General features: G+C 39.7%; 1 protein-coding gene across 1 annotated transcript in view; it reads right to left on the reverse strand.

Moving 5' to 3' along the window:
• Window positions 1-25,847, reverse strand: part of ERC2 (ELKS/RAB6-interacting/CAST family member 2) — a 654,659-nt gene that overhangs the window by 417,105 nt on the left and 211,707 nt on the right. The window contains exon 5 of the mRNA XM_015410044.1: window positions 25,573-25,740. Within this exon, the coding sequence (XP_015265530.1) occupies window positions 25,573-25,740 (168 nt within the window). The remainder of the gene's footprint in view (window positions 1-25,572; window positions 25,741-25,847) is intronic.

Here is a 25,847-nt window from a genome sequence, read left to right on the forward strand (position 1 = left end):
CCACCAAAACACACCCTCTACTTCCTATAGGCTATTTACAGTAGCCGAGAGTCCCACAGGCTCTCGGCAGCGGACCTGGCCCTCTGATAGGTGCGGGCTAGGATCCGCATGGCTATTGTTCTCCCTGAGCGAAGCTTCAGGGCTTTGCGTGACCGCATGGCCCAACGGTCGCGCACGTGGTAATGGCGGAGTACATTACACCCCTCCCCCCATAGTCCAGACTACCCACACACAAAGTCCTGGAGGTACGCTGGAGCCTTCCTGGCCCTTGTGGAACGACGGAGTTCTGGTGTGATGTTCGTGGGTGCTACCGGGGTCCGTGGCGGGGAGGTTGGTTGTGGTATTGCCGGTGGCGACAGCGCAGGAGGTTCCCGGGCGACCTGGACTGGAACGAGTGTTGGGGCCAGCGGCTCTGGCGTGGAGGAAGTCGCTTCGTCTGACTCCGTGAACTTCAGGTCCTCGGGATTGTTCGGGAGGACCCGCCGCCGCAGTTGGTCGATGTGAGAGTGGAGCAGTTGGCCGTCCTCGCAGGAGACCTCATAGGATCGAGGTTCTCGCACCTGTACCACTCGAGCGGGGATCCAGGGTGGCCCTTGCGCGTAGTTCCTGGCGTAAACTGGGTCTTCTGGGAAGAAACCCCTCACGGCTTGGTGTGACTCCGTTGTCGGTTCTTCCTCGGGGGCCCGGTCTGGATGTAGCCGGTCCAGCCTGGAGGTCAGGCGGCGACCTAACAGGAGCTCTACCGGGCTACGACCTGTCTCGGTGTGGGGGGTCATATGCTGACCAAACAGGAACGCTGCCAACTTGTAGTCCCAGTCCTTGCTTTCGAACCTGCGAAGCGCTTCTTTGGTGGTGCGCACCATGCGCTGACAGAATGATTTCTGTCCGATTCCAAGGCAAACCATTCAACATCACAGTAATTCAAGTGTATGCCCCAACCACTGATGCAGAAGAGGCTGAAGTGGACCGGTTCTATGAAGACCTACAACACCTCCTAGAACTAACACCAAAAAATGATGTCCTCATCATCATAGGGGACTGGAATGCTAAAGTAGGAAGTCAAAAGGTAACTGGAATAACAGACAAGTTTGGCCTTGGAAAGCAAAATGAAGCAGGGCAAAGGTTAACAGAGTTTTGTCAAGAGAACACACTGGTCATAGCGAACACCCTTTTCCAACAACCTAAGAGGCGACTCTACACATGGACATCACCAGATGGGCAACACCGAAATCAGATTGACTATATAATTTGCAGTCAAAGATGGAGAAGCTCTATCCAGTCAGTAAAAACAAGACCTGGAGCTGACTGTGGTTCAGATCATGAGCTACTCATTGCAAAATTCAGACTTAAACTGAAGAAAATTGGGAAAACCACGAGGCCATTCAGGTTTGACCTAGATCGCATCCCTGATGAATATACAGTAGAGGTGAAGAATAGATTCAAGGGTCTGGATTTGATAGATAGAGTGCCTGAAGAACTATGGACAGAGGTTCGTGACATCGTACAGGAGGCAGCAATCACCACCATCCCAAAGAAAAAGAAATGTAAGAAAGCAAAGTGGCTTTCTGATGAGGCTTTACAAATAGCAGAGGAAAGAAGGAAAGCGAAAGGCAAAGGCGAAAAGGAAAGATTTACCCAACTGAACGCAGATTTCCAGAGAACAGCAAGGAGAGATAAGGAGGCCTTCCTGAATGAACAGTGCAAAGTAATAGAAGAAAACAATAGAATGGGAAGGACTAGAGATCTCTTCAAGAAAATTGGAGAAATCAAGGGAGCGTTCCATGCAAAGCTGGCCATGATAAAGGACAAAAACGGTAGGGACCTAACAGAAGCAGAAGAGATTAGGAAAAGATGGCAAGAATACACAGAAGAACTATACAAGAAAGACCTCGATGTCCTTGACAACCACGACGGTATAATCACTGACCTCGAGCCAGACATCCTGGAATGTGAAGTTAAATGGGCCTTAGAAAGCATTACTAACAACAAAGCTAGTGGAGGTGATGGTATTCCAGCTGAGCTATTCAAAGTCTTAGAAGATGATGCTGTTAAAGTTCTGCACTCCATTTGCCAGCAAATTTGGAAAACGCAACAGTGGCCACAGGATTGGAAAAGATCAGTATACATTCCAATCCCAAAGAAGGGCAATGCCAAGGAATGTTCAAACTATCGCACAATTGCACTCATATCACACGCTAGCAAGGTCATGCTCAAGATCCTACAAGCTAGGCTTCAACAGTACGTGGATAGAGAACTACCAGAAGTACAAGCTGGGTTTCGAAGAGGTAGAGGAACTAGAGATCAAATTGCCAACATTCGCTGGATTATGGAGAAAGCAAGAGAGTACCAGAAAAATATCTACTTCTGCTTCATTGACTATGCTAAAGCTTTTGACTGTGTGGATCACAACAAACTATGGCAGGTCCTTAAAGAGATGGGAGTACCAGACCACCTCACATGTCTCTTGAGAAACCTGTATAAGGGCCAAGAAGCGACAGTTAGAACCGGATACGGAACAACTGATTGGTTCAGCATAGGAAAAGGAGTACGACAAGGATGTATACTGTCACCTTGCTTATTTAATATATATGCAGAGTACATCATGCGAAATGCTGGCCTGGATGAATCACAAGCGGGAATTAAGATTGCTGGGGAAAAGATCAACAACCTCAGATATGCAGACGATACCACTCTGATGGCAGAAAGTGAAGAGGACCTCAAGAGCCTCTTGCTCAGGGTAAAAGAGGAGAGCGCAAAAGTGGGCTTGAAGCTCAACATCAAAAAAACTAAGATCATGGCATCCGGCCCCATCACTCCTTGGCAAATAGAAGGGGAAGTCGTGGAAGTGGTGACAGACTTCACGTTCCTGGGATCCCAGATCACCGCAGACTGTGACAGCAGTCATGAAATTAAAAGACGCCTGCTCCTTGGGAGGAAAGCGATGGCGAACCTAAACAGCATGATAAAAAGTAGAGACATCACCCTGCCAACAAAAGTCCGCATGGTCAAAGCAATGGTATTCCCAGTAGTCATGTATGGCTGTGAGAGTTGGACTATAAGGAAGGCCGAGCGCCGAAGAATAGATTCTTTTGAACTATGGTGCTGGAGGAGACTCTTGAGAGTCCCTTGGACTGCAAGAAGAACAAATCAGTCAATCCTCAAAGAAATCAACCCTGACTGTTCCCTGGAAGGCCAGATAATGAAACTGAAGCTCAAATACTTTGGCCACCAAATGAGAAGGGAGCACTCACTGGAGAAGACCCTGATGCTGGGAAAGATTGAAGGTCAAAGAAGACGGGGACGGCAAAGGATGAGATGGTTAGACAGTGTCATAGATGCAACGAACATGAAATTGAGCAAACTTCAGTGGATGGTGCAAGACATACAAGAATGCATGATTGTTGTTTATAGCATATTCTGAACTTTTCATGAAACACAATATTATGTGTAACTCCTATTTGAAAGTAGACATTTATTGACTTCTGTGATGAACAGGTTAGGTTCGCCTTTTCCCCAAGAGCAACCAATGGGAGTTGACAGAATGTTAGTCAACAGCAGCTGGAAAAGAGCAGTTAAGAGAGAAGTTGGGAGCTGAGAGCTAGGGAGAGGGAAAAGAAAATGTATGATTGAATGAATTTGAAGGGAAGATCAGCTTAGAGTTAGCTGACTAAAAAGTGTCAATTGTAAAACAAAGTTCAAGATAGTGGAATAGGGAAACAGTTTAAAAGTTCAAGGGAAAAGAAAGGTTATTATCTCTACCTTACTTTCTTCAGCCGCCTTGAGCCAGATATCTGGAAAGGCGGGATATAAATATATAAATAAATAAATTCAGTATTATGTCCAAACCATAAAGAAAAGTTAACTTCTTGCTTGTTTAATCCTCTGGGCTTTGTGTCTCAGGGAAGAAACACACACCCACACACATTCATATCTTGGTCTCTCTATATATTTTATAAGATACAAGTGGGAACCCCTTTTCCTGCTTCCTTCTCTTCTCCTTTTAAGGTTGCTAACTCCAGGTGGGGCCTGGAAATCTGCTGGAATCACAACAGATCTTTCAATTACAGAGAACAGTTCCCCAGTTAGGACTTCAAGCTCCAGGTTGAGAAATTCCTGGAGATTTGGGGGTGAAGATCTGCAGGGCAAGGTTTGAGGAGGGAAGCAACCTCAGCATGGTATAATGCCATAGAGTCTACCTGAAAAGTACTGAGAATGTGGAGTGATTTCAGCAAAGTACTTTTATGCAGCAGGAACAAGACAAAGAACTGCCGGCTCACAGGCCGGTATATATGCCCAGAAAACCCACCACCAAAACACACCCTTTACTTCCTATAGGCTATTTACAGTAGCCGAGAGTCCCATAGGCTCTCGGCAGCGGACCTGGCCCTCTGATAGGTGCGGGCTAGGATCCGCTTGGCTATTGTTCTCCTTGAGCGAAGCTTCAGGGCTTTGCTTGACTGCATGGCCCAACGGTCGCGCACGTGGTAATGGCGGAGTACATTACAAAATCCTTGCTTTCTGCTCACCACAGGGGTGAAGTGGCTGGGAGCCATTTAAACCACTGCTCTCTACTCTTCACAAACCACCATGAACTGCATCAAAATTCATAAAACTTCATGGTGGCTCTTCAGTTTGCAAACATTGCTTCGCGAACCATGGACCAGCCAAAATCTGTGATGAATTTTAGTTCATCAACCAGTTCGTACCCATCCCTAGTTTTGATTTAAAAAAAACAAAGAAATATTGGCTCACTATCTTAAAACTCACTGTGTATTTTATTTATTTATTTATTTAACTTTCAGTTTATATACCGCTCGAACCCCGAAGGGTCTCTGAGCGGTTTACATACGATTTTAATTTCCTACCTAGGGCCACATTAACTGGGGGAAGTGTTTGCCTACCAGCACCCAGGCAGCTCTTGTTGGCTCTTTCCAGTGGGCTTCAGGTGTTCTTGTATTAATTGGGTTGCTTCTTATGAACCTTGTCCCATCATCCCCTCATGACCCCCAATGGTTTCTGCAGGCAGAAGAAGGTGGTGGGGGCAATTTTGTTCAGTTCTGCCTTTTCTCTGCAACCCTTAGAGTTAGACTGGGGATCTAATCCCAGAAAAATTGATTACATTGCACATTTGTTACAGCTATTTTGACTGATTATATATATATATATTGCAGGATCACCGGACTTCTGTATTTATATTCATTTCAAATACATCTAGCTTTCTAATATACCAGCATAGTTTTCATTTTATTAATTTAACAATGTTTTACAGTTTTATATTATCATATTTTACTTGATAAACCACCTCCAGCAATTATTCTAGAGAGATGGCATAAATGTTGTAAATATATAAATGAACAGTTTACCGTGTTCTGCAATACAAGCAATTGTAATACACCACAAGCCAAAGCCTTAGTAACAGACTTCTTAAGCCACTTGCAGTCATTTTCAGAAAGAAGTCATTATTATGTCATTCACTTAAAATGTTAGGTAAGCCGAGAATACCAGAATCATGGAAAGAGGCCACAATTTCGCTTATCCCTAAGGAATCTCAGGATTTAGCAAATGTTAAGAATTACAGACCAATATCCCTTTTGAACAACGATTACGAATTGTTTGCTAAAATTATTTCGGAAAGACTTAAGATGTATTTACAAGAAGTTATAGAAGAAGAACAAGCAGGATTTTTGCCCAATAGACAGATAAGTGACAACATGAGAGTGGTGATTGATGCAATTGAATATTATGATAAACATCTGGAGAAGGAGGTCGGTTTCTTTTTTGCAGATGCGGAAAAAGCCTTTGATAATTTGAATTGGGACTTTATGTTTAGTGTGCTGGACAAATTAGATATTGGAGAACAATTTCAGAATTCTATTGAAGCAATATATTCAGAGCAAAAGGCAGCGCTGGTAATCAATTCAGATGTGATGGAGTACTTCAAGGTGCAGAACGGGACGAGGCAAGGATGCCCTTTGTCCCCGTTATTATTTATATGGATTTTGGAAGTATTACTGAAGCAAGTAAAAGAAGATAAGACTATAGAAGGTCTAACCAACAAGGGTTTTTCTTATAAATATAGAGCTTTTGCAGATGATGTTATGTTTATGGTAGAGAACCCTTTACAGAACTTACCATCGCTGATAAGGAAAATAAAAGAATTTGGCGACTTGGCAGGTTTCTATTTGAATAAAGACAAGTCAAAGGTGATGTGTAAGAATATAACGGAAAAGAAAAGAGATGAGTTACAGAAGTTGGTTCAATGTGAAGTGGTAAAAAAGACTAAATATTTAGGAATAGATTTGACAATGAAGAATATAGATCTGTATAAAAACAATTATGATAAGCTTTGGACCAAAATTCAACAAGATATTAAGAAATGGAATACATTGAACCTGTCATTAATGGGAAGAATTTCTGTGGTTAAAATGAATATCTTACCACGGTTAATGTTTCTGTTCCAGACAATCCCGATAATAAGAGATGTGAAGATCTTTAATATGTGGCAAAGAGAAATTTCAAAGTTTGTATGGGCCGGGAAGAAACCGCGAATAAAAATGAAGATTTTATGTGATGTGAAAGAGAGAGGAGGATTCCAGTTACCAAATTTTAGATTGTACCATGAAGCGGTTTGTTTAGTTTGGTTGCAGCAGTGGGCTACATTAAATAATAAGAAGTTGTTGGCGTTAGAAGGTCACGACTGTAAGTTTGACTGGCATGCCTATTTATGGTACGAAAAAGTTAAAATGGATGGTTTCTTTAAACATCATTATATTAGAAGAGTACTCTTTGACACATGGACTAAATATAGGAGGTACTTCTCAGATGAGAGACCTCTTTGGATTGTAATAATAAAGGTAATAAAACCTTTTTCGATTTATAAGGGAGAAGACTGGGTACAGTATAAAGACATGTTGAAGCCAGTGGGAAAGACATTTGAAATGAAAATGGAAGAAGATTTAGCTTTTAAATATGGTTGGTTCCAATACAGACAAATTAATGACTTGTTTAAAAAAGATAAAAAGACTTTTGGTTTTAGAAAAAAGTATAATGATATTGAGAATGTATGGTTTGAGGGAAGTAAAAAACTTATTTCAAAAATATATAAAATATTGTTAAAATGGTATACAGAAGATGAGACAGTCAAAGAACAGATGATAAAATGGGCGGTAAATATGAATAAAGAAATAATGATGTCAACTTGGGAATATTTATGGAAGAATGCACTGACAATATCAACATGTAATAACTTAAAAGAAAATTGTTATAAGATGATGTATAGATGGTATATGACACCAAAAAAGATTGCTAATATGAATACTAATATGTATAACAAATGTTGGAAGTGCAAAAAGGTTGAGGGCTCGTTTTATCATATGTGGTGGACTTGTGAAAAAGCAAAAAAAAAATTGGGGTGAGATTCATGCAGAAATGGAAAAAATTGTGAAATGTAAATTTAAGAAAGAACCAGAAATATTACTTTTGGGACTAAAAATGGAAGAGGTCAATGTGGCAAAAAGGACACTAATGTGGTATATGATCACAACTGCCAGAATGACGTACGCTCAAAGTTGGAAGCAAGATAAAGTCCCAGAGATTGGAGATTGGATTAAAAAACTACTTTTTATGGTTGAAATGGACAAGATGACAAGAAAACTTAATATGGAAGCAGAAAACTTTGTAGCAGATTGGAAAGATTTAAAAGACTATTTGGAGAAGAATTTGGATGTGAGAGACAACTTATTTTGCTTTCATAACTACTGAACATTAAACTTTAACAAAATGGAATAAGAAATAGAGAAATTTATATATGAAGAGATTAGTTACCTATTGAACTTGAAATGATAAATGGAAGGAAGAACGAATTTAAGAATTTTGCAGGAGGTTGTAGCACTGTGGGAAGCCATGTTGGGGGGGGAGGGTAGGATGAAAAATGTTTTATAGATGTTGATTTTGAGTGACATCCTAAATAAAAAATTGTTTTAAAAAAATGTTGGGTAAGCCATTTACTGTCACTGACATAATCATTCTCATGGAGATGGAACTAGAGCACAATGCCTAGTAGACTGCACCAGAGATTATTAAAGTGCCTACTTTTCCAAATGGAGAAAATGAAAAATCTGTCTGCAGCACTTTAAAGCAAACAGATGTCATGCCTTTATACATTTTAAAATTCTTTTTAAACACCTTATGAGGAATTCAACAAAAACAGCAAAAGTAGCTCTCTTAACAGTTCTATGGCTTTCTCCCAAGTAGTTGTATTGGAACAAAATCACATCGTCCAAAAGTGCATGGACAAGAACTGGTAAGTATACTAAAGGAATAAGTATTCTTAATTTTTTTCCCCCTGATCTATGATTCCAAGAGCTGAAGGAGAGGTATAGAAGCTAGGGAATGTCACATTATTAAATGACAGTTGGGTTGAAGCTTTGTGTTAAAAGCAGAGCTGAAAACCCACACAGATGATTCATAATAAGATGTATTTATAGTAGAGTGATACTGAAAGACTACATGTTCGTGTCACAGGTTACAGTACAGTTAATTCAGGATGTGCTGTTCATGAAGCCAAATTTCTCCATAGAACAACTCACTATTGTTTTAACCACATCTACATCTCTTCCCCATGAACTTATTGTCCTGCACCTTTATTTCTTCAGTGAAGTTTTCAAGCTTGCGTGTAAATTATCTTTTTTTAAAAATGGCAGATGCCACACATGCTTTAGCGGGGGCAGCAGGTTCAAAACAACAGGAAAAGATGAGAAGTTGTCATAGCAACATCATGAATGGTACATGCCTACCTACAGCAACCTTGATATTCAGTAGGCAGGAACCATACCGATTTAATCAAAATCAGTCCAGGCACATAGCAGTGAACTAAAGTGGATGGGAATGGGCAAATTTAACTCAGAAGACCATTATATCTACTACCATGGCCAAGAATCACATAGGAAAAATGATGTGGCCTTTATAGTCAACAAGAGAGTGAGAAAGGCAGTAATGGGATACAATCTCAAAAATGACTGAATGATCTTGGTCCGAATCCAAGGCAAACCATTCAACATCACAGCAATCCAAGTCTATGCCCCAACCACTGACGCAGAAGAGGCTGAAGTGGACTGGTTCTATGAAGATCTACAACACCTCCTAGAACTAACACCAAAAAAAGTCCTTATCATCATAGGGGACTGGAATGCTAAAATAGGAATTCAAAATGTAACTGAAATAACGGACAAGTTTGGCCTTGGAGAACAAACTGAAGCCGGGCAAAGGCTAACAAAGTTTTGCCAAGAGAACCCACTGGTCATAGCAAATACCCTCTTCCAACAACCTAAGAGGCGACTCTACACATGGACATCATCAAATGGGCAACATTGAAATCAGATTGATTATATAATTTGCAGCTAAAGATGGAGAAGCTCTATACACTCAGTAAAAACAAGACCTGGAGCTGACTGTGGCTCAGATCATGAGCTACTTATTGCAAAATTCAGGCTTAAACTGAAGAAAATTGGGGAAACCACTAGGCCATTCAGGTCTGACCTAGATCACATCCCTTATGAATATACAGTGGAGGTGAAGAATAGGTTTAAGGAACTAGATTTGATAGACAGAGTGCCTGAAGAACTATGGACGGAGGTTCATGACATTGTACAGGAGGCAGCACCATCCCAAAGAAAAAGAAATATAAGAAAGCAGAGTGGTTGTCTGATGAGACTTTACAAATAACAGAGGAAAGAAGGAATGCAAAAGGCAAAGAGGAAAAGGAAAGATTTACCCAACTGAATGCAGATTTTCAAAGAACAGCAAGGAGAGATAAGGAGGCTTTCCTGAATGAAAAATGCAAAGTAATAGAAGAAAACAATATAATGGGAAGGACTAGAGATCTCTTCAAGAAAATTGGAGAAATCAAGGGAACGTTCCGTGCAAAGCTGGCCATGATAAAGGACAAAAATGGTATGGACCTAACAGAAGCAGAACAGATTAGGAAGACGTAGCAAGAATACACAGAAGAACTATACAAGACGGACCTCAGTGCCCTTGACAAACACAACGGTGTGATCACTCACCTCGAGCCAGACATCTTGGAGTGCGAAGTCAAATGGACCTTAGAAAGGTCACTGCACTGGCTGCCAATAACATACCAAATTCGCTTCAAGGTGCTGGTACTTACCTTTAAAGCCCTATATGGCCAGGGTCTGGCATACCTGAGGGACTGCCTTTCCCCATACATACCCCAGAGAGCACTACGGTCGGGGTCACAACATTGGTTAACTATTCCGGGCCCTAAAGATGCCAGGCTCACAGCCACTAGGGCCAGGGCCTTTTCAGTGGTGGCTCCTTACTGGTGGAATGACCATACAGTAGGACTAGGATGCACAATGGGCTGTACTACTATAGATTACAGGTGGGGAAAATCAGATTTCAGATACTGCCCATGTAAATATTCACTGTATATAAAAGTTAGGACATCAGGGATAAAGGTTCTGTCATAGCCCATGCTATGCTGTGCTAGTTTTCCATTTACAGGGAATTAGCAATCTAAAGTAGGGTTGCCAGTCCCCAGGCGGTGGCTGGAAATCTCCTCAGATTACAATTGATCTCCAGAGATCAGTTCACCTGGAGAAAATGGCCACTTTGGAAGGTAGATTCTATGGCATTATATCCCACTGAAGTCCCTCCACTTCTCAAACCCCACGCCCTTAGTCTCCACCCCCAAAATCTCCAGGTATTTCCCAGCCCAGACCTGGCAACCCTTATCTAGGATATCTCTGAAAAATGTAATCCCTTTCTTGCAGTGTGAAGGGGTGTGAAGGGGTACAGTCTCAGTACTCTGCCACCTCAGGACCACCTCATTCCGCAGCATGTCTAGATTAGGCCTGTGATTTTATGTAGTTAATCATTTTAAGAAAAGTCTCAATTCAATGTATTTATATGAATCAGCTATAAAATTTGAGACAGTGATTTATTTATAACGTGAAATAATAAATAAATAAATGGGCTTTGGAGGGGGGAAATAAAAGGTGAGATGTGTCTCCACTTCTGTGCTTCAAGGATGATTCGCACATGCATTTCTATTGCCTGATTATTCAGCATCTCATAAATAAATGTGTGAACCACCCTCCATGGAAAACTATTCTATCTGAAGAGGAGGAGAGGTCCATCAGTGGCTAGGATTCATGGTGACTAAAGGAAACTGAGAGATAAAAATAAGGCCAAGGACAATTTATTTATTTATCATATTTATATCCCACCGATCCCACAAGCGAGCTCAGGGCTGGTCACATCACATTTCAATAAATAGGATAAAATTTAATACACAATATAAACATTTAAAAGCAATGGTTACAACTTACTGTTGAAAATTCCAGCCCATTAATGCAGATGGATATGACCAGTTGCCGATGGATAGATGACCGATGGGTGGGTGACAGCAACCTCAGGGAAGCCATGTGTGGTTGTCCACTGCCTCAGCGAAAAGCCTGGCAGAACAGCTCTGTCTTGAAGGCCCTGCAGAATTGACTAAGATTCCACAGGCCCTGATCTCAATAGGTGTGGGGACGGCAAACCTCTGGAGGCATGCCCGGAAGTCTATGTTCCCACAGGGAGATTGGGCAGTAAACATCTGCTGAGATCACTGAGAGAAGAAACTTGGCTAGAGTCGGGTAAAGATAAGAAGGTGAGCTGTGGGCAAAGCACATCCTGTTATTTTAGTTCACAGTATGCTTGTAGCTTTCGATATACATGGCAGGGGGGAGGAAAAAGGAGGAAAGCTAAATAAAACGCTGCTGAGCCAGTCCGGGTCAGACAGATTCTGCAGATCTGTGTCTCGTGTCGTTCTTGAACCCTCAAGCCTTCAAATAGGAAACATGTTCTACCGTGTGGGGGCCAGGGCAGAAAAGGTCCTGGCCCTGGTTGAGGCTAGACGGATGTCCTTTGGGCCAGGGACCACCAGGAGATGTTGATTATGAGAGTGTAAAGTTCTTTGAGGATTGTATGGGAAGAGGTGGTCCCTTAGGTATCTTGATCCCAGCCCGTATAAGGCAATAGTGCAAGTAAAGAAAAAATATATTTTATTATTTAGCTAAAAAGTCCCTACATGTTTTTCCAAAAAGCTTATTTAGGGGGATCTATGCTGAGTTCTCATAATTATATAACAACACATGGGGACCAGCATTTCATTTCCTCCTTCCCACTATTTCATCTTTCCCTTCCTTGAAAACCCCCATAACCTCTCCCCTTTTCCTCCCTCCTTTTCTCCTTCCCACCCAACAGCCAACTTACCTTTATCTGCCCTCCTGTCTTCAGTTTTCCTTCCTTCTCTAGCTTCAGTAGCCTCTCCCCAGGGAACTACATCCCAGTTGTGCAGTGCTGGCTGAGCTGGGCCAATTTGCACGGGGGGGGGACTTGCAAGGACTTGAGGGGGGCACCTCACTTTCTCCTACATTGCCTCACTATGCTATATCTTCTTTTTCTCCTCCTAGCAACTCCCAAATCCTTACCTTTTCCTTCTCCCTTTTCTTTCACACCCACCTACCAGTCCCCATCTTATTTATTTATCATATTTATAGCCTGCCCATCCCGCAAGCGGGCTCAGGGCAGATAATATCATATCAACAATACAATAAATATAGTTGAAAATTTAAAACAGAATAATAAACATTAAAATTGGTGGTCACAGCTCAAAACAAAAATCAGCTGGCTGTGAGATGTTCCCTGGCCCGTTGGTAACAGATTAGTAATGGTCAATTGTCAGTAGGTGGGTGACAGCCTGCCTTTCTCTACAAGGAAGTCCAATGCAACTTACATTATTCTCCTCCATTTTATCCTCACAAGAACCCTATGAGGTAGGGTGTAAATGTGTAAATGTCTCAAGGTTACCCAGTTAATTTCCACAGGTCCCAGTCTGTAACTCTAACCACTACATGGTACTGTTGCTGAACAGTAGCAAGCAGCCAAGCCTGGGTGAGTCAAGCAAAATGGATGGTATCAAGTTGCCTGGTGGTTGCTGCCAAGCCTGGCTCCAATAAGTCCCCCCATAAAGACCAAAACACCACCTCACTTGCCTTTTACTGACAGAAATGAAGCAGATATCAAGCTTGAAATACTGACCAAACTGTTGTGGTTGCCTAGCAACAGCCCCTGAAGGCCACTGAGGGACTCTGTTTATTAAAGTTACAGGCACTCTGTTTATCATTCAGGGGTTTTTAACTGTCTAATGTATTTTTTAAATTTCAAATTTTTCTGCAAACCAGAGGCAGTTTTCAGGTTTGTTGAAAGATCAATCTTACTCATTCACCACTCCAGTCTCTGGATTTAAGTATCCTCAGATCTGATTGACTTCACTATTAGAATATACAAGTTGGAACTCACAAGGACTCCCCCCTCCCCCATTATTTTCTCTTTCCCCGACTGTGTATTTCGAATGGGATTTGATATTTTGAGGAAGAATAATAAGTAGTAAAAGTAAGAATTTAAAAGAACTCTGTAAAGCAGAGGTGGAAACTTTGAAATTGTGTCTACAAACTTTTGGCTTTAAGAAACTTAAAATGGCGGAGGAAGAAGGTGTTTTAAACATAACAGAGGAAAACCTCACCTGGGAACAATTTCAAAATTTTATGGTGAGAGAATATACCAAAGCCGTTACTCAAGCTGTTACCCAAGTTGTTAGAAATGTTTGTAATAATCTTGAGGGAAACTATACAATCATAAGACAAGATAACAGCAATGAGGAGGAGCAAAAACATGCAATGCAAAAGGATGTAGAAGATCCAAAGTTCTCACGGGAGGAACTGAAGGAACTGTCTAAAGATTGCCAAACATCAGGCCAAAGAGAGCAAGTTTTAGGCAAGGATATTGGACAATGTTCAAAAGAAGTAAAGAAAGGTGTAGCAGAAAAGCAAACAGCAAAGAGAGCTTGTGGAAAAAAGAGACAATTGGAAAAGGGAAGAAGAGGAGAGAAGAACGTGGCAAAGAGATTTAAAGGGGAGAAGAAGATGAAGATGATCTTTTTGGAAAGTGGACGAATGGCGTTAGGAAAGGGTTTGCAGGAGTACAAAAATAGGAGACATTTGAGCGAAATTCAAGAGCAAAGAAAGGCTTTAGAAAGAGGGGGGGAAAGAAAAAGACATGGTATACTTTTTGTTCAGGGTAGAAATGTTTGGAAGTGGAAAACATGGCTATATTTCTGAAGGTTTGTGATTTAAATAAGTTGGTGAATGAACTGTGTTTAAAGTATCAAAAAAAGGAGATATCTGAATAATATGATGTAATTTTTGTTTCTCTTGCGTTCTTTTTGTTTAGTTATGAGGGTTGTAAGTTTGATATAAATTAATAGAATGAATTAAATTTAAAGTAGTAACAAGGAATGAAATAATGTAATAGAAATATCAGAGGGGTTTAATACTATTGTGATGCTGAAATTTGAATCATCCATAAAGAACTGATTAGCAGTGAAATGATATGGCTTAAATGCTGTTAGTATTGTTAGTGGTTGTACTTGTAAAAATGTTGGAAGAGTATTTTGCTTTAGTGCCAGTGATGGAAATTGCTTTGTAGAGGTTGCTAGAAGGAAATGAAACCAAAGTAGTATTATAGGTAATTGTTTATATAGGATGCCAGAATGAATTAAATTTAATTAAACAACAAGGAATGAGAGGTCTGAATAGAATAACAAGAGGGATGTATGTTTGCCTTAGTGCCAGTGATGGATAAGCAGGTCTCTCGTTTTTCTTATGTACTAAGAAATATCAAATAATATCAATGTGGTGTTTCTTGTATGACAGTTGCACATTGCCAGGGGCTGGACAAGAGTCGCAGCACATGTAGGAAATATCACTCTCTGGGACGACAGCCTCAGAAAACAATCCCATGCTTCATGAGGCAATATAACAAGTCTACATGGAGCCAAGCCAGACAAACACTACGGTAAGTGCTCATTGCCCACACAAAGTCCAGCCATGACTGGATCCCTTTATGATCCTATGGGATGTCAGTGGACTACTTGCATTGACATAATGTCAACAGTACAACAGGAGACAATTGAAGTATAAATAAGTGTTTTCTTTTTTTTTTCTTTTGATTGGATAAGATACAGTTAGTTGTTAATCCAAATATGTAAATGGATGTGGTACAGTATATATATGTTCCAGTTTGTGTTTGTTTGTCCTAAAATTAATAAAAAGATTTATCAAAAAAAAAACAAAAAAAAGAAACATTTCTGGTGTACTATTAAATTAAGCAGTCACCCTACACACATGGCTTCCAGGTAAGCAGGGTGACTTCAGAAGCTGAGAGTACACCATAGCTAGAGAAACGTTGACCTGCAGTCCTGGGTGACTGTGGGCCCCTCTGAATGACACAACTCACTGAAAAGAAGGCTTCAGCAGTACTTTCCTTTACTCTATGTTATGCATACAAGGGCTTGAGGGGCCTTGATCAGACCCTGCTCCATCTCTTCTTCCTCCATTTTGTCTTTCTCCCTTGCCACTCCATTTTGTCTTTCTCCCTTGACACTCATCTGTACCTATTCTGTTCCTACTTCCTTTTCAAATCTTCCTTCTCCAGGCACTATCTCAACTGTATTTTTATGTCTTTCATCCAGCCTGCTCTCTTTCAGTCATATCCTTGCTCCCACACCACTTTCTCTCTTCTACTGGTGCCCTCCATTCATCATGTTAGTTGGCCTCCATCCCATTAGGTGACTCACAGTCTTCCTCCCTCCAGGCACACTCAGCTGCACATCAGTCCTCTTGTGTGGCTGATTCTGACAGTTGGGCACTCATTCATATTAACCCACTAACAGCTAAGCTAACAGGCATTATAGCCTCCACTCACTCCTCACTGGCAGTTTGATGTATATCTCCTTTGTCCCACTAGCTCTTAAGTGAGAGCCTGAATCGTGGAAGGGGTCTATTCCCAGAAACACTGCTGCACTGACTCATCACATGAGGCAGCAGAATGCAGTTCTACAGGCTCCTGGGGATAGTCTTCATTACTTCAGATGTCTGTGTGTGTGTGCATGTTTGTATTCACACACACACACCATCTAACGATGCTGCATTCATTACATGGTGAAAATGCCTTTGTGATCTCACTCAAACATTACTTGATGCCACTGGAAACTTATAAGCAGAAGAAATCACTCTGAAATCTGTTCAAAACAAATGCTGAACTACCATCATTTCCTTCTGACTGTTTAGGAACACTTAAAAGTGTTCAGCTACAGCCCAAAAGTATCTTTCTCCTCAGCTTCATTTGTTGACAGGACTGCATTCTAAGTTTGTAGATTTTGCTTTCGGATAGCTACTTTTTATATTCGATTTATATTCAAGCACATCAGCCAGTTTGGAATAGTACTGTTTGTAGAGCTGGCTCTAAATCAGCATATGTCCGGACCAGCTTACAAATTGAACGTGCACTTTGGTAAACTTCGTGTTAAAGTTGCTATATTACCTTGAATGAGATAATGCCTTACAATATGTGCTTACATTGAAGTCTTAACACTGTACACAAAGAAATACAGAAAATATGGTTTGCAGCCCTACCCTATGATGCTTGCATCTTAATGTAGAAATAATGTACACCTAGATATTCACATCTCAAAAAATTGACAAAAAATGTTATAGATTTAGTAACATTATCTTTCTGGAAGAGCATGTAGTTACATTTAAAATGATTATATGTGTAGGCCAAGAATCCTCTAAAAACAAAAGACTCCCATAACTGTAATATATTTCCTTTACCAATGGTCCATAGAGTATAATGGTATTTTAAATGTACTGAAGCTAGAATAGAATGACCTTAGCTCATTTCTGTATGACCTTACAATTTTTCCACCATGAATAGTGAAAGAAACTAAACACACTTTATATACTTTTGGATAAGAGACATGTGCATAGTTTAGCAATGCCATCAATGGGTGCCCTTAAAATGGAACTAATGGAGGCAATTGAAGCAATGAACCTTGTAACAGCTGATGATAAATCCATTTTCCAGGACCCCCTGCCTAGCAGTCATGACAGACATTATATACAGGAGAATATCTTACTGTTATGGCTAATTCTTGTAAGCAAAATTCAGACATTGAGTTTTTAAGTCAATAAAGGGTTCTGAAATGCAAGGTCACTCAGTGACCCTGATATGGGCAATAGATGTCACAAAGACCCTACTTTAGATGGAGGTATCTAACTCATTTTACTTAACCCATGTGTCATAATGATTTCCCAAATCAGATTTTGAAATACTGACTAAAACAGAGCAATATTAATTAGCTGCACTCTTGTATAAATTATGTATATTCTGCCATCAACATGCATATAGCACTAGGAAATACCAAACACGAACAAAATAGTAGATGCTTGGGAGAACAGCACCAGGAGCAGAGGCAGATGACATCTGAAGCCTGTGACACTTATGCAATGTTCCCTCTAAGCTCTACCTTGTGAGCAAAAAAAGATAGTAGTGCAAGTAAGTCTACATTTGACTATCACGTAAATTAATTTTGAGAAGATTATTTCCATAACCTTGTAAAAATCTCAGAATAAATGATTTTAAATTATATTTAAACTATATTTTAAGAATACTTTAAAGATTATAAGAGAAAATGGAATCAAGTCAAATTTCACCCACCTCTTTTCACTATATTGGTAGACCTGTCCTCCGGAGAATAGCTCTACCTGCCCCAGTCCACTATACTGGTAAACCTGGCCTCTGGAGAAAAGGTCTACTCACCCCAGTCTACTATACTGGTAGACTTGGCCTCCAAAGAATAGTTCTACCCACCCCTTTCACTACTTTGGGTTTTTAGTGAAATTTAACAACCAGCATTACAGGTCAAGTATAACAGAGGTGGAACGATCGCTGTCAGAACCCTGCCTAACCTAACAAACAGGAAGTTGTTTAAATGTTATCAATCTGCCCACACTACTTATTTATTCAAATATTTATATCCCACTTTCCCCTATGATTCAAGGTAGCTTACAAATCATATTGAAAAGCATAACAAGGGGTGTGGGGAGGAAATCAATCTTTTTCCAGCTCCACTATAGCCAATGGGGACCATTATAGTCAATGGGCCCTATAGGCGATAATGGAGAATTGATCCTGGGTATCTGGGGCTGGGGGGGGGGGTTGATGTAAAGGCACCAAATTTGCAGCATAGCTGCTGGTGCCTCTCCTTAAAAAACAAAACATAAATTTCAAAAAGATTAGACCAGGGGGTCCAATTCTATGAGTCCCAAAAGAAGGTGCCCCCATCCTCTATTGTTTCCAAGGGAGGGGAAAATGCCATTCTCAGTTCACTTGTAGTCTGCACTGCCAGCGAAGTTCCCTGTGCTTCCAGTTAAAATGTTGTGCACCAGCACACCCTAGCGCAGCTTAAAGAGAACAGTGCTTATCAGGTACATGGTATTGTTCAGGAAGACTTTCTTCCTTCTCTATAAATTTCTCTATGCCTCTGGCAGCCACTGTAGATGGGCACAAAGTACAGTAAAAAGGACATTCTGATAGCCATCCTTAGAGCAGTCTTAAAGCAAAGCACTTTTCTTTCTAGGTCATCTGTTCCCCGCCTTTTTATTTCAGAAGAACTGAAGTTTACAGTATTCAAGAGTATTATCCACTGCTATTTGGAAGTCTCTATGTCTAATTGGGAGTAAAATTTTGGAACTCAAATAACAATGAATTTGGGGGGCTACAGTAGCTTTGGATTTGTTCAAGAAATGGATTAAAGACTGATATTTATAAGACTAGAAATTTATCTTTTGGGGATATTGTTGTTGTAGTTGCTATGATTTCTATTCCACCCTCCCTGCAAGCAGGCTCAGGGCGGGTTATAGAGTCACAGAGACTGTGACTAAATAAAAAATAGGTAAAAATTCAACAATACATAGAATTTTAGCAAGAAAACTAACATTAAAATTGATTATGCAACAGCCATAATGAGTTTGCCTTTAATAACAAGCTCAGAAGAGAGTTTCACCAGCACAGCTGGTTAGCTCGCTGGATTCAAACAAACAAACAAACAAACAAACCAGCGCTGTCAGCAGAGGGAGGCCAAGATGAGAGGGAATTGAAGTTTTGATTGAGAGTTATAAATTCAGGAAACTTTTGACTTGTTTGCATATTACAGATTAGGAAATGGTTTATAATTCATGTCTGGATTGCTTAAAATTATTTCATAGTTCTACTGTGAACCGTGTAAATATTGTAGGGATCATTGGGTAGGTTTATTAATCAATGAAGGGGTACTTGAGAATGAATGTATGAGTTAAATAATGCTGAATGTATTGTAAGGTAATATAAATTTAATGACTAGAAGAATTAAGATTTCGATTAATCAATTGGTAAGTGAATATCTTCAGTAAGAATCAATAATATTATGTATTAGTTGATGGAAGAACAACAGCCGAAGATAAAAACATAAGAAGAGTCCTGCTGGATCAGACAAGTGGTTCACCTAGTCCAGCATTCTGCCTCACACAGTAGCCAACCAGTTCCTCTGGAGGCCTTCCCCTGATGTTGCTTCCTGGCACTGAGATCCAAATATTTACTACCTCTGAATATGGAAATTCCTTTTAGTCACCAGTGCTAGTGGCCACTGATCCTTCATGAACCTGTCTGATCCCCTTTTAAAGCTGTCTACGCCTGTGGCCATCACTACAGCCTCTAGAAGTGAATCCCATATTTTAATCACATACTGCATTAAAAAGTACAATATCCACTTGGAGCTTGACTAATTTTTCTGGTTTAATATAACTCTAGACATTCACTGACATATTATAAGGGATGCTGCAAAAGCATATGTAACAGTAGTTTTTATTTAAAAAATACTGCAAAGCTAAAAGAAGTACAAGAGATTCAACTAATCTCAGATTAGTAAATCAGAAAGGGATCATGAACTAAATAGAGATCCTCAGATTATGGGTTGTGGGTGGTTTGAGATAATAATTTTGGGTGTCCTCTTCAGAACTTGTTCTGCTATTATTCCTTTTGAGTTCCACATTAGGAGGGGCTGTGTGTTAAAACTAATATTTCTCTGCAAAACTGGAGTCCCTTGAGTTTGCAAAACTCTATATTTTAAACCCGGCTGGTCCCAAACCTTCCCCCCATGCCATTAAAATGTGCCTGGAAAGGTGGGGGGATAGTGGGATTTTGCAAAGCAATTTTTAAAATAAAAAAGAAGCACAGGAATCACAGCAGAAGTACCCCCAGTTCCTACCTTTGAGGACTACGGTGGCTGGGAGCAGTGGCTGGGAAGTTGGCAGCCCCACCCTCTACTTCCTGCTCTCAGAGGCAGTCCTGCCCTCTGCTCTCTATACTCCAAGGCAGCTCAAGCTCAGAACAGCAAGGATGGGCAGGGGAGGGGGGAGAGAAGAGAGCCCCACTCCTGGGCCATATTAAAGGCCTGGGTGGGCTGGTTCTTGCCCGTGGGCCATAGGTTTGACATCCCTGATTCAAGCAATGCTATCAGAGATTATATACTTCAGAAATCTCAACTGATTTTTCTATAGCATATTTTATCTTTGGGTTCAAGATCTCCCAAGTCAGTGAAAGCCCAATTCTTGATAGAATAAAGATTGTAATTAAAGTACTTACTTTAACTTTTTAAAAAAATCTCTAGGAACGGATGGTTTTAAAACAGAATTTTATGAATGCTTTAAGGACAGTATTAAGGAGGAAAAATTTGGAATTGGATTACCTTAATCTAGTCATACTCACCCACTAGGATTTTAATTAATACAAGCCTTTAAAAATCACATGAAGTATGAAACAGGGGTGCCCACTCTCTCCTCTCCTGTTTGCTCTCTTAATTGAACCTCTTGCCACAGCAGTTCAGGAGATTAATATACAGGGAATACATATTAACAAAAATAGTTTCCTGTTCTCTCTTAAAAAAAAAAGCTTGGAATCTACATTTTAGCCAGAGGGAGAATGGCTGCCAAGAGCCACCATGGGTCCCCTGACGAAGAGTCCACACACACACACACACACACACACACAATCCTGATTCAAACCAAATATAATAACAAATCTCTTGGCTTCTTGATACGATGAACAGAATAATAATTATTTGGGTAAAAACAGTAAAGAAAAAAGGACAGGATGATTAAAGAATCGATCTTACCTAACATCTAGGGTTGCCAGACTCCAGGTGTGGCCTGGGGATCTTCTGCTTTTACAACTGATCTCCAGCTGACAGAGAACAGCTCCCTTGGAGAAAATGGCTACTTTGAAGGGTGGACTCTATGGCATTGTAACATACTGAGGCCCCTCCCCTCCCCAAACCCTGCCCTCTCCTGGATCCACCCCCAAAGTCCCCAGGTATTTTCCAACCCAGACCTGGCAACCCTATTAACATCATTCACACTGTGCAGACTGCAATAGGATCTGTTGCAAAAAAAAAGCAAGCAAAACCAAGAAGACTTCCCAGCCAAAGGCCTAGCAAGAATACTGAAGTACACAATAAATTACAGATGAGACACAAATAAGCCCCACTGAATGAAGTGAGTCCTCAGCCTCTCTCAAAAAGTACTCAACTGAAAAAATACTTTAAAATATTTCTACTCACTTAAAACAAAAAGCAAGCTCACAACAACGCAAAGATACTTAATGGGGAAGAAAAATTGGGGTGAAAGCACCATTTCAGAATTGGCAAGTGTTTCCCTCAGTCTTACTAGAGAAGAAAACAAAAGTGCTGCACCACTTGGAGCAAAGAGACAAAGAAAAAACAATGGTGAAGTAAGAAGAAAATTTTATTCCAATATGTATTTAGAAAGTAAATTAATGAATAATTGACTCCACAAATAAACATATTTAACCTTATCTAACTATGACCATTATTTAAATTCAAAGTATCAATTAATAAAATCCATATCAAATGTAACAAAAATTTAGTTTGTGCAAGGAAACAGAACCTACTACTCTCTGGCATTTATTGCTGTGTATTAATCAACTGTAAAAAAACTAAGAAATTAATCTGCAAGATCATTCGATACAGTCTTTGCCTTGGACTGCAGTTCTTGGCATTTCTACGCTGTTATGAAATGAGCACCACTGCATTAAGTCTAAGTGTCCTATTAACCTATTACAAATATGGAGGCTCTCATTTCCATCTGATCCCTTCAGAAAAAGGTGCCTTTAATGTATTCAGTTCTGCTGCCAAATACCTCTTGCACATGAACAATTACAGCTAATTTTAACCAAATTGCTTCCTGTAAGAGGTGGACATCATTAAGAAACTTTCTCCATTTCCTTTTACAAAGAACTCTTAAAGACAGAAAATAAAGCTCTTTGTGATGCTGTCCAATAAAATCATTATGTTCACACTACTTACTTCAAAGCACAGAATAGAAATCACCTAGCCCTCAATGAGACATATAAAGTAGCATGCTGTGCTTCAAAGTTGCATCAATATATTAGGCCATTTAATTATTTAAATGTGACATAAATTGTTCAAAATGTCATCTAAGTTGCTGCAGAGACTTTTGTACCAGGTTTAGCTATCAGAAGTGCATTATAAATATAATTTATAATTGTAAAAATCATTTGTTAATATACTAATTTATCTTAATAATATCATTTAAAGTACATGGTCATTGTGTTTTAAAGAAATGTAATTTAAACCATTTAATTTCATATAATTATTGAGTTGGCAGGGGCATCAAAACTCACATAGTCAAAAAATCCTTGAAATACTGTTTGATCTGCCACATCCAAAACGTTTATAATTTAATGTTAGCAACATAAATTCAAGTTAGTGCACACATTTCCTCCTTAGCGGATCCTCTCTTGAACCATGAGGTTCAAGCCACCCTTCCTTACCTTTTCCCCCCTCCTGTCAGCTTGTATCACTGTTTATGCTAGTTTTTACTTTAAAGACTGCATTTCAACTAAAACTTTGCCAAGGCAGTTTGTGGCATATTTCTTACAATAAAATCAATCATAACCAACAACACTGCTTCAAACCATCAGTTTATAGTTCCAAACATTCCTGTGAGCCAAAACTCCCCCCCCCCCCCCCCCCCCCCATTAAGACTGTTTCTCAGAAGAAGGTTCCTGGGCTGATAGGTAATGGGCTGGATGATACAGGAGTAGGCACTCCTTCAGATATTCTGGGCCCAAGTAATTTTAGAACTTTAAATGTCAAAAAAAACTAGGGCAGCCACACAATCTTAATCTATTTTACCTCAGATGTTTCCACTTGGAACTCTTTCTCTGTCTTACTTCCTAAATTCAAGCAGGGCTTTTGGGGCCTTATGCCCAACATCATTGCACAGTTATTCCCCTTCCAGGTTTTCCCTGACTCTGCTGTGGGTTTGGGGAACCCTTAGACAGGAAGATTCAGATTTCCATACCTCTTCACATGTGTGTGTGTGCGCACGCACACACATACACATCTTGATGCCACTGCCACTTTTTCAGTGTTTTCTTTTAATCAATAGTAGCTCCATCACATGAACACCTGATGCTGCCTTATGCTGAATCAGACCACTGGTCCATCAAGGTCAGTATTTCTGACAGTCTTAGGCAGAGGTCATTCACATCACCTATTACCTGTTCCTTAAAAAAAAAATCTAGCAATGCTGGGAATTGAACCTGAGGTTTTCTGCCCACCAAGCAGGTGCTCTGCCACTGAATCGTAGCAACTTTCCAAGATCCTATGGTCCTAAGACTAACAATATTCGTACTACCAATTTTTTAAAATTTGTCCCACCAAAGACAAGGGGGAGTACAGTGAGCACAAGGCGACAATGAAAACCTCCATACAGAAGCCATCATCACTATAAATGCCACTGCATCTATAGGAGCAAAGGTAGCAAAACAGGAATTTACCCCTGTGAGGAAGCAGCCTTGTGTAACAATCTGCCTTTTTACCCATCATGTAAAAAAAATGCATACTGTATTATTTTGTGAATACGGACAGTTGAGACGGCTTACAATTCTGTCATCAAAGACACCAACATTGTTAGAAGCAAAGACTACCTTCAATTGTATTATTGTTGTATTTGTTGAAATGATAAATAAAAGATATTGTCATTTTATCAGAACCAAAATAAATTGAAAAGAAATATGTATCCTTTAATTCAAAATCTCTTGGATGAAAATTTGCCAACACTGATCAACTAAAGTTTTAATGGATTAATGATCGATTAAATCAGTTAAAGACTGCAGACCTGTTTTCCATATACTCTGTTTTATAGATTTCTGACAGGCTTTCTATTTAATGGAAGAAGAGACACTGACACATAATTACATGACAAATTACAACAAATTGCTTCCTGCTCAAACTTGAACTGTTTGTAATCTACCAAATGAGACAGAATGGAGTAACAAGGAAACAAAGAGATCAGTAACATCTTATCATGTCAGTTCAATTCCAAGAGCTGATCACAAAGCAAGCCTTAAATCTTAGTTTTTAAGATGATGTCCAGGACTCTTTCATTAAGTTCAGCCTTCATTCAGTCTTAGGCTACAGAAGATATCATAATTGAAGTGATTGAACCCACCTGCTAAACAGAAAAGTAACCTTTTAAGAGAGGCTAAGTGGAATCCTGCATCATAATCTTCATTTCAGCAAATGAAAGGGGACATTCAGCCATGAGAGTATTTAAAGTGTGTCAATATAATTATTGTAAGGGTAAAGATTAAGCTTTTATTATTATCTTATATAATAACTCTTTATTATTATCTTATATAATAACTCTTATTATTATCATGATGTCATAAGTAAACCTGAATTTGTTTTTTTTTGGGGGGGGTTTGTTATACTATATGTGGCAGATTACAAAATCTTTAAAAAATATTTTCAACCTCAGAGGGATCGGAATATTATTAAAGCAATGGCAGGGGAGGCAAGATGGTTAACTCTTCTTCCACACTCTGTTTTTCTGATCAAAATGGTCTTCTCTAAACTGCTTTCCAACCAGCAGGGGAAAAAGTTACCCAGTTGTCCTGTTTTTGTCTGTATGAGAAAGAATGATTTTGACTAAAACAAATCTGTCAGGAAAGGATCAAGCACCCTCCTCACCTCTATTGTGCCTCCAATGAGTGTCAAAAAGCGATTCGAGTTCAAAAGTATTGGGAACAGTCACATATCTCCTGCATAACGCACACTTTGGCCATAACACAGAGAGATCTGTAATGTTCATTTAGCACATTTTTTTCTGACAGTCAAGTGCTTATTTGCTTTGTACAAATGTGTGTATTCTTCTGAACTGTGAGCCAATTCCAAATGTACAACTAAAAGGGCCTTATAAAAGAGATAAATGAAAGCAACTGTACAGAATACTAGCAGCAAGGAGGAAATTAAATTATAGGTGCATACACTTATTTTGAGTTTCCAGCTAGAAATCTTCCTGTTCCACTATATGTTCACCTGCTATCAAAGTCAGTAGATATTCTGAACTACTACAGAGCTGATCTTGGCATCAACTAATACCTTAAGCTATCTTACTATTTTATAACAAATAGAAAAAAGGTTGAATTATGTCTCCCGTACAGACTTGTAACCAATACATCATTTTAATTCTGACACACTCCATTAACATTAATATTACTATAGATGATAAAATACCTCACCTCTGTCTGAAGTATGGCAGCTCTCTGTTCTTTGGCAGTAAGCGACTCTTTAAGCACTTCAATGTGTTGTTTGCAATCTGAATTCTGATTGCTAAGGGTTTCAAGCTTAGTTTGTAAGGCAAGAAGTTCTGACTCTTTCTTTGAAAGCTCCTGCTTCAGCTGGTCAATCTGCAATAAAAAAACAGCCCAGTAATTTCCATGTGGTACCATTTTATTAGTTCAGAGAAGTGAAGATTAAAATTACATTCCAGGCAAATCAAAATTTAATAAAAAGT

Source organism: Gekko japonicus, unplaced genomic scaffold (genome assembly GCF_001447785.1).
Source record: "Gekko japonicus isolate JY-2015 unplaced genomic scaffold, Gekko_japonicus_V1.1 scaffold259, whole genome shotgun sequence".
Classification (NCBI taxonomy): domain Eukaryota; kingdom Metazoa; phylum Chordata; class Lepidosauria; order Squamata; family Gekkonidae; genus Gekko; species Gekko japonicus.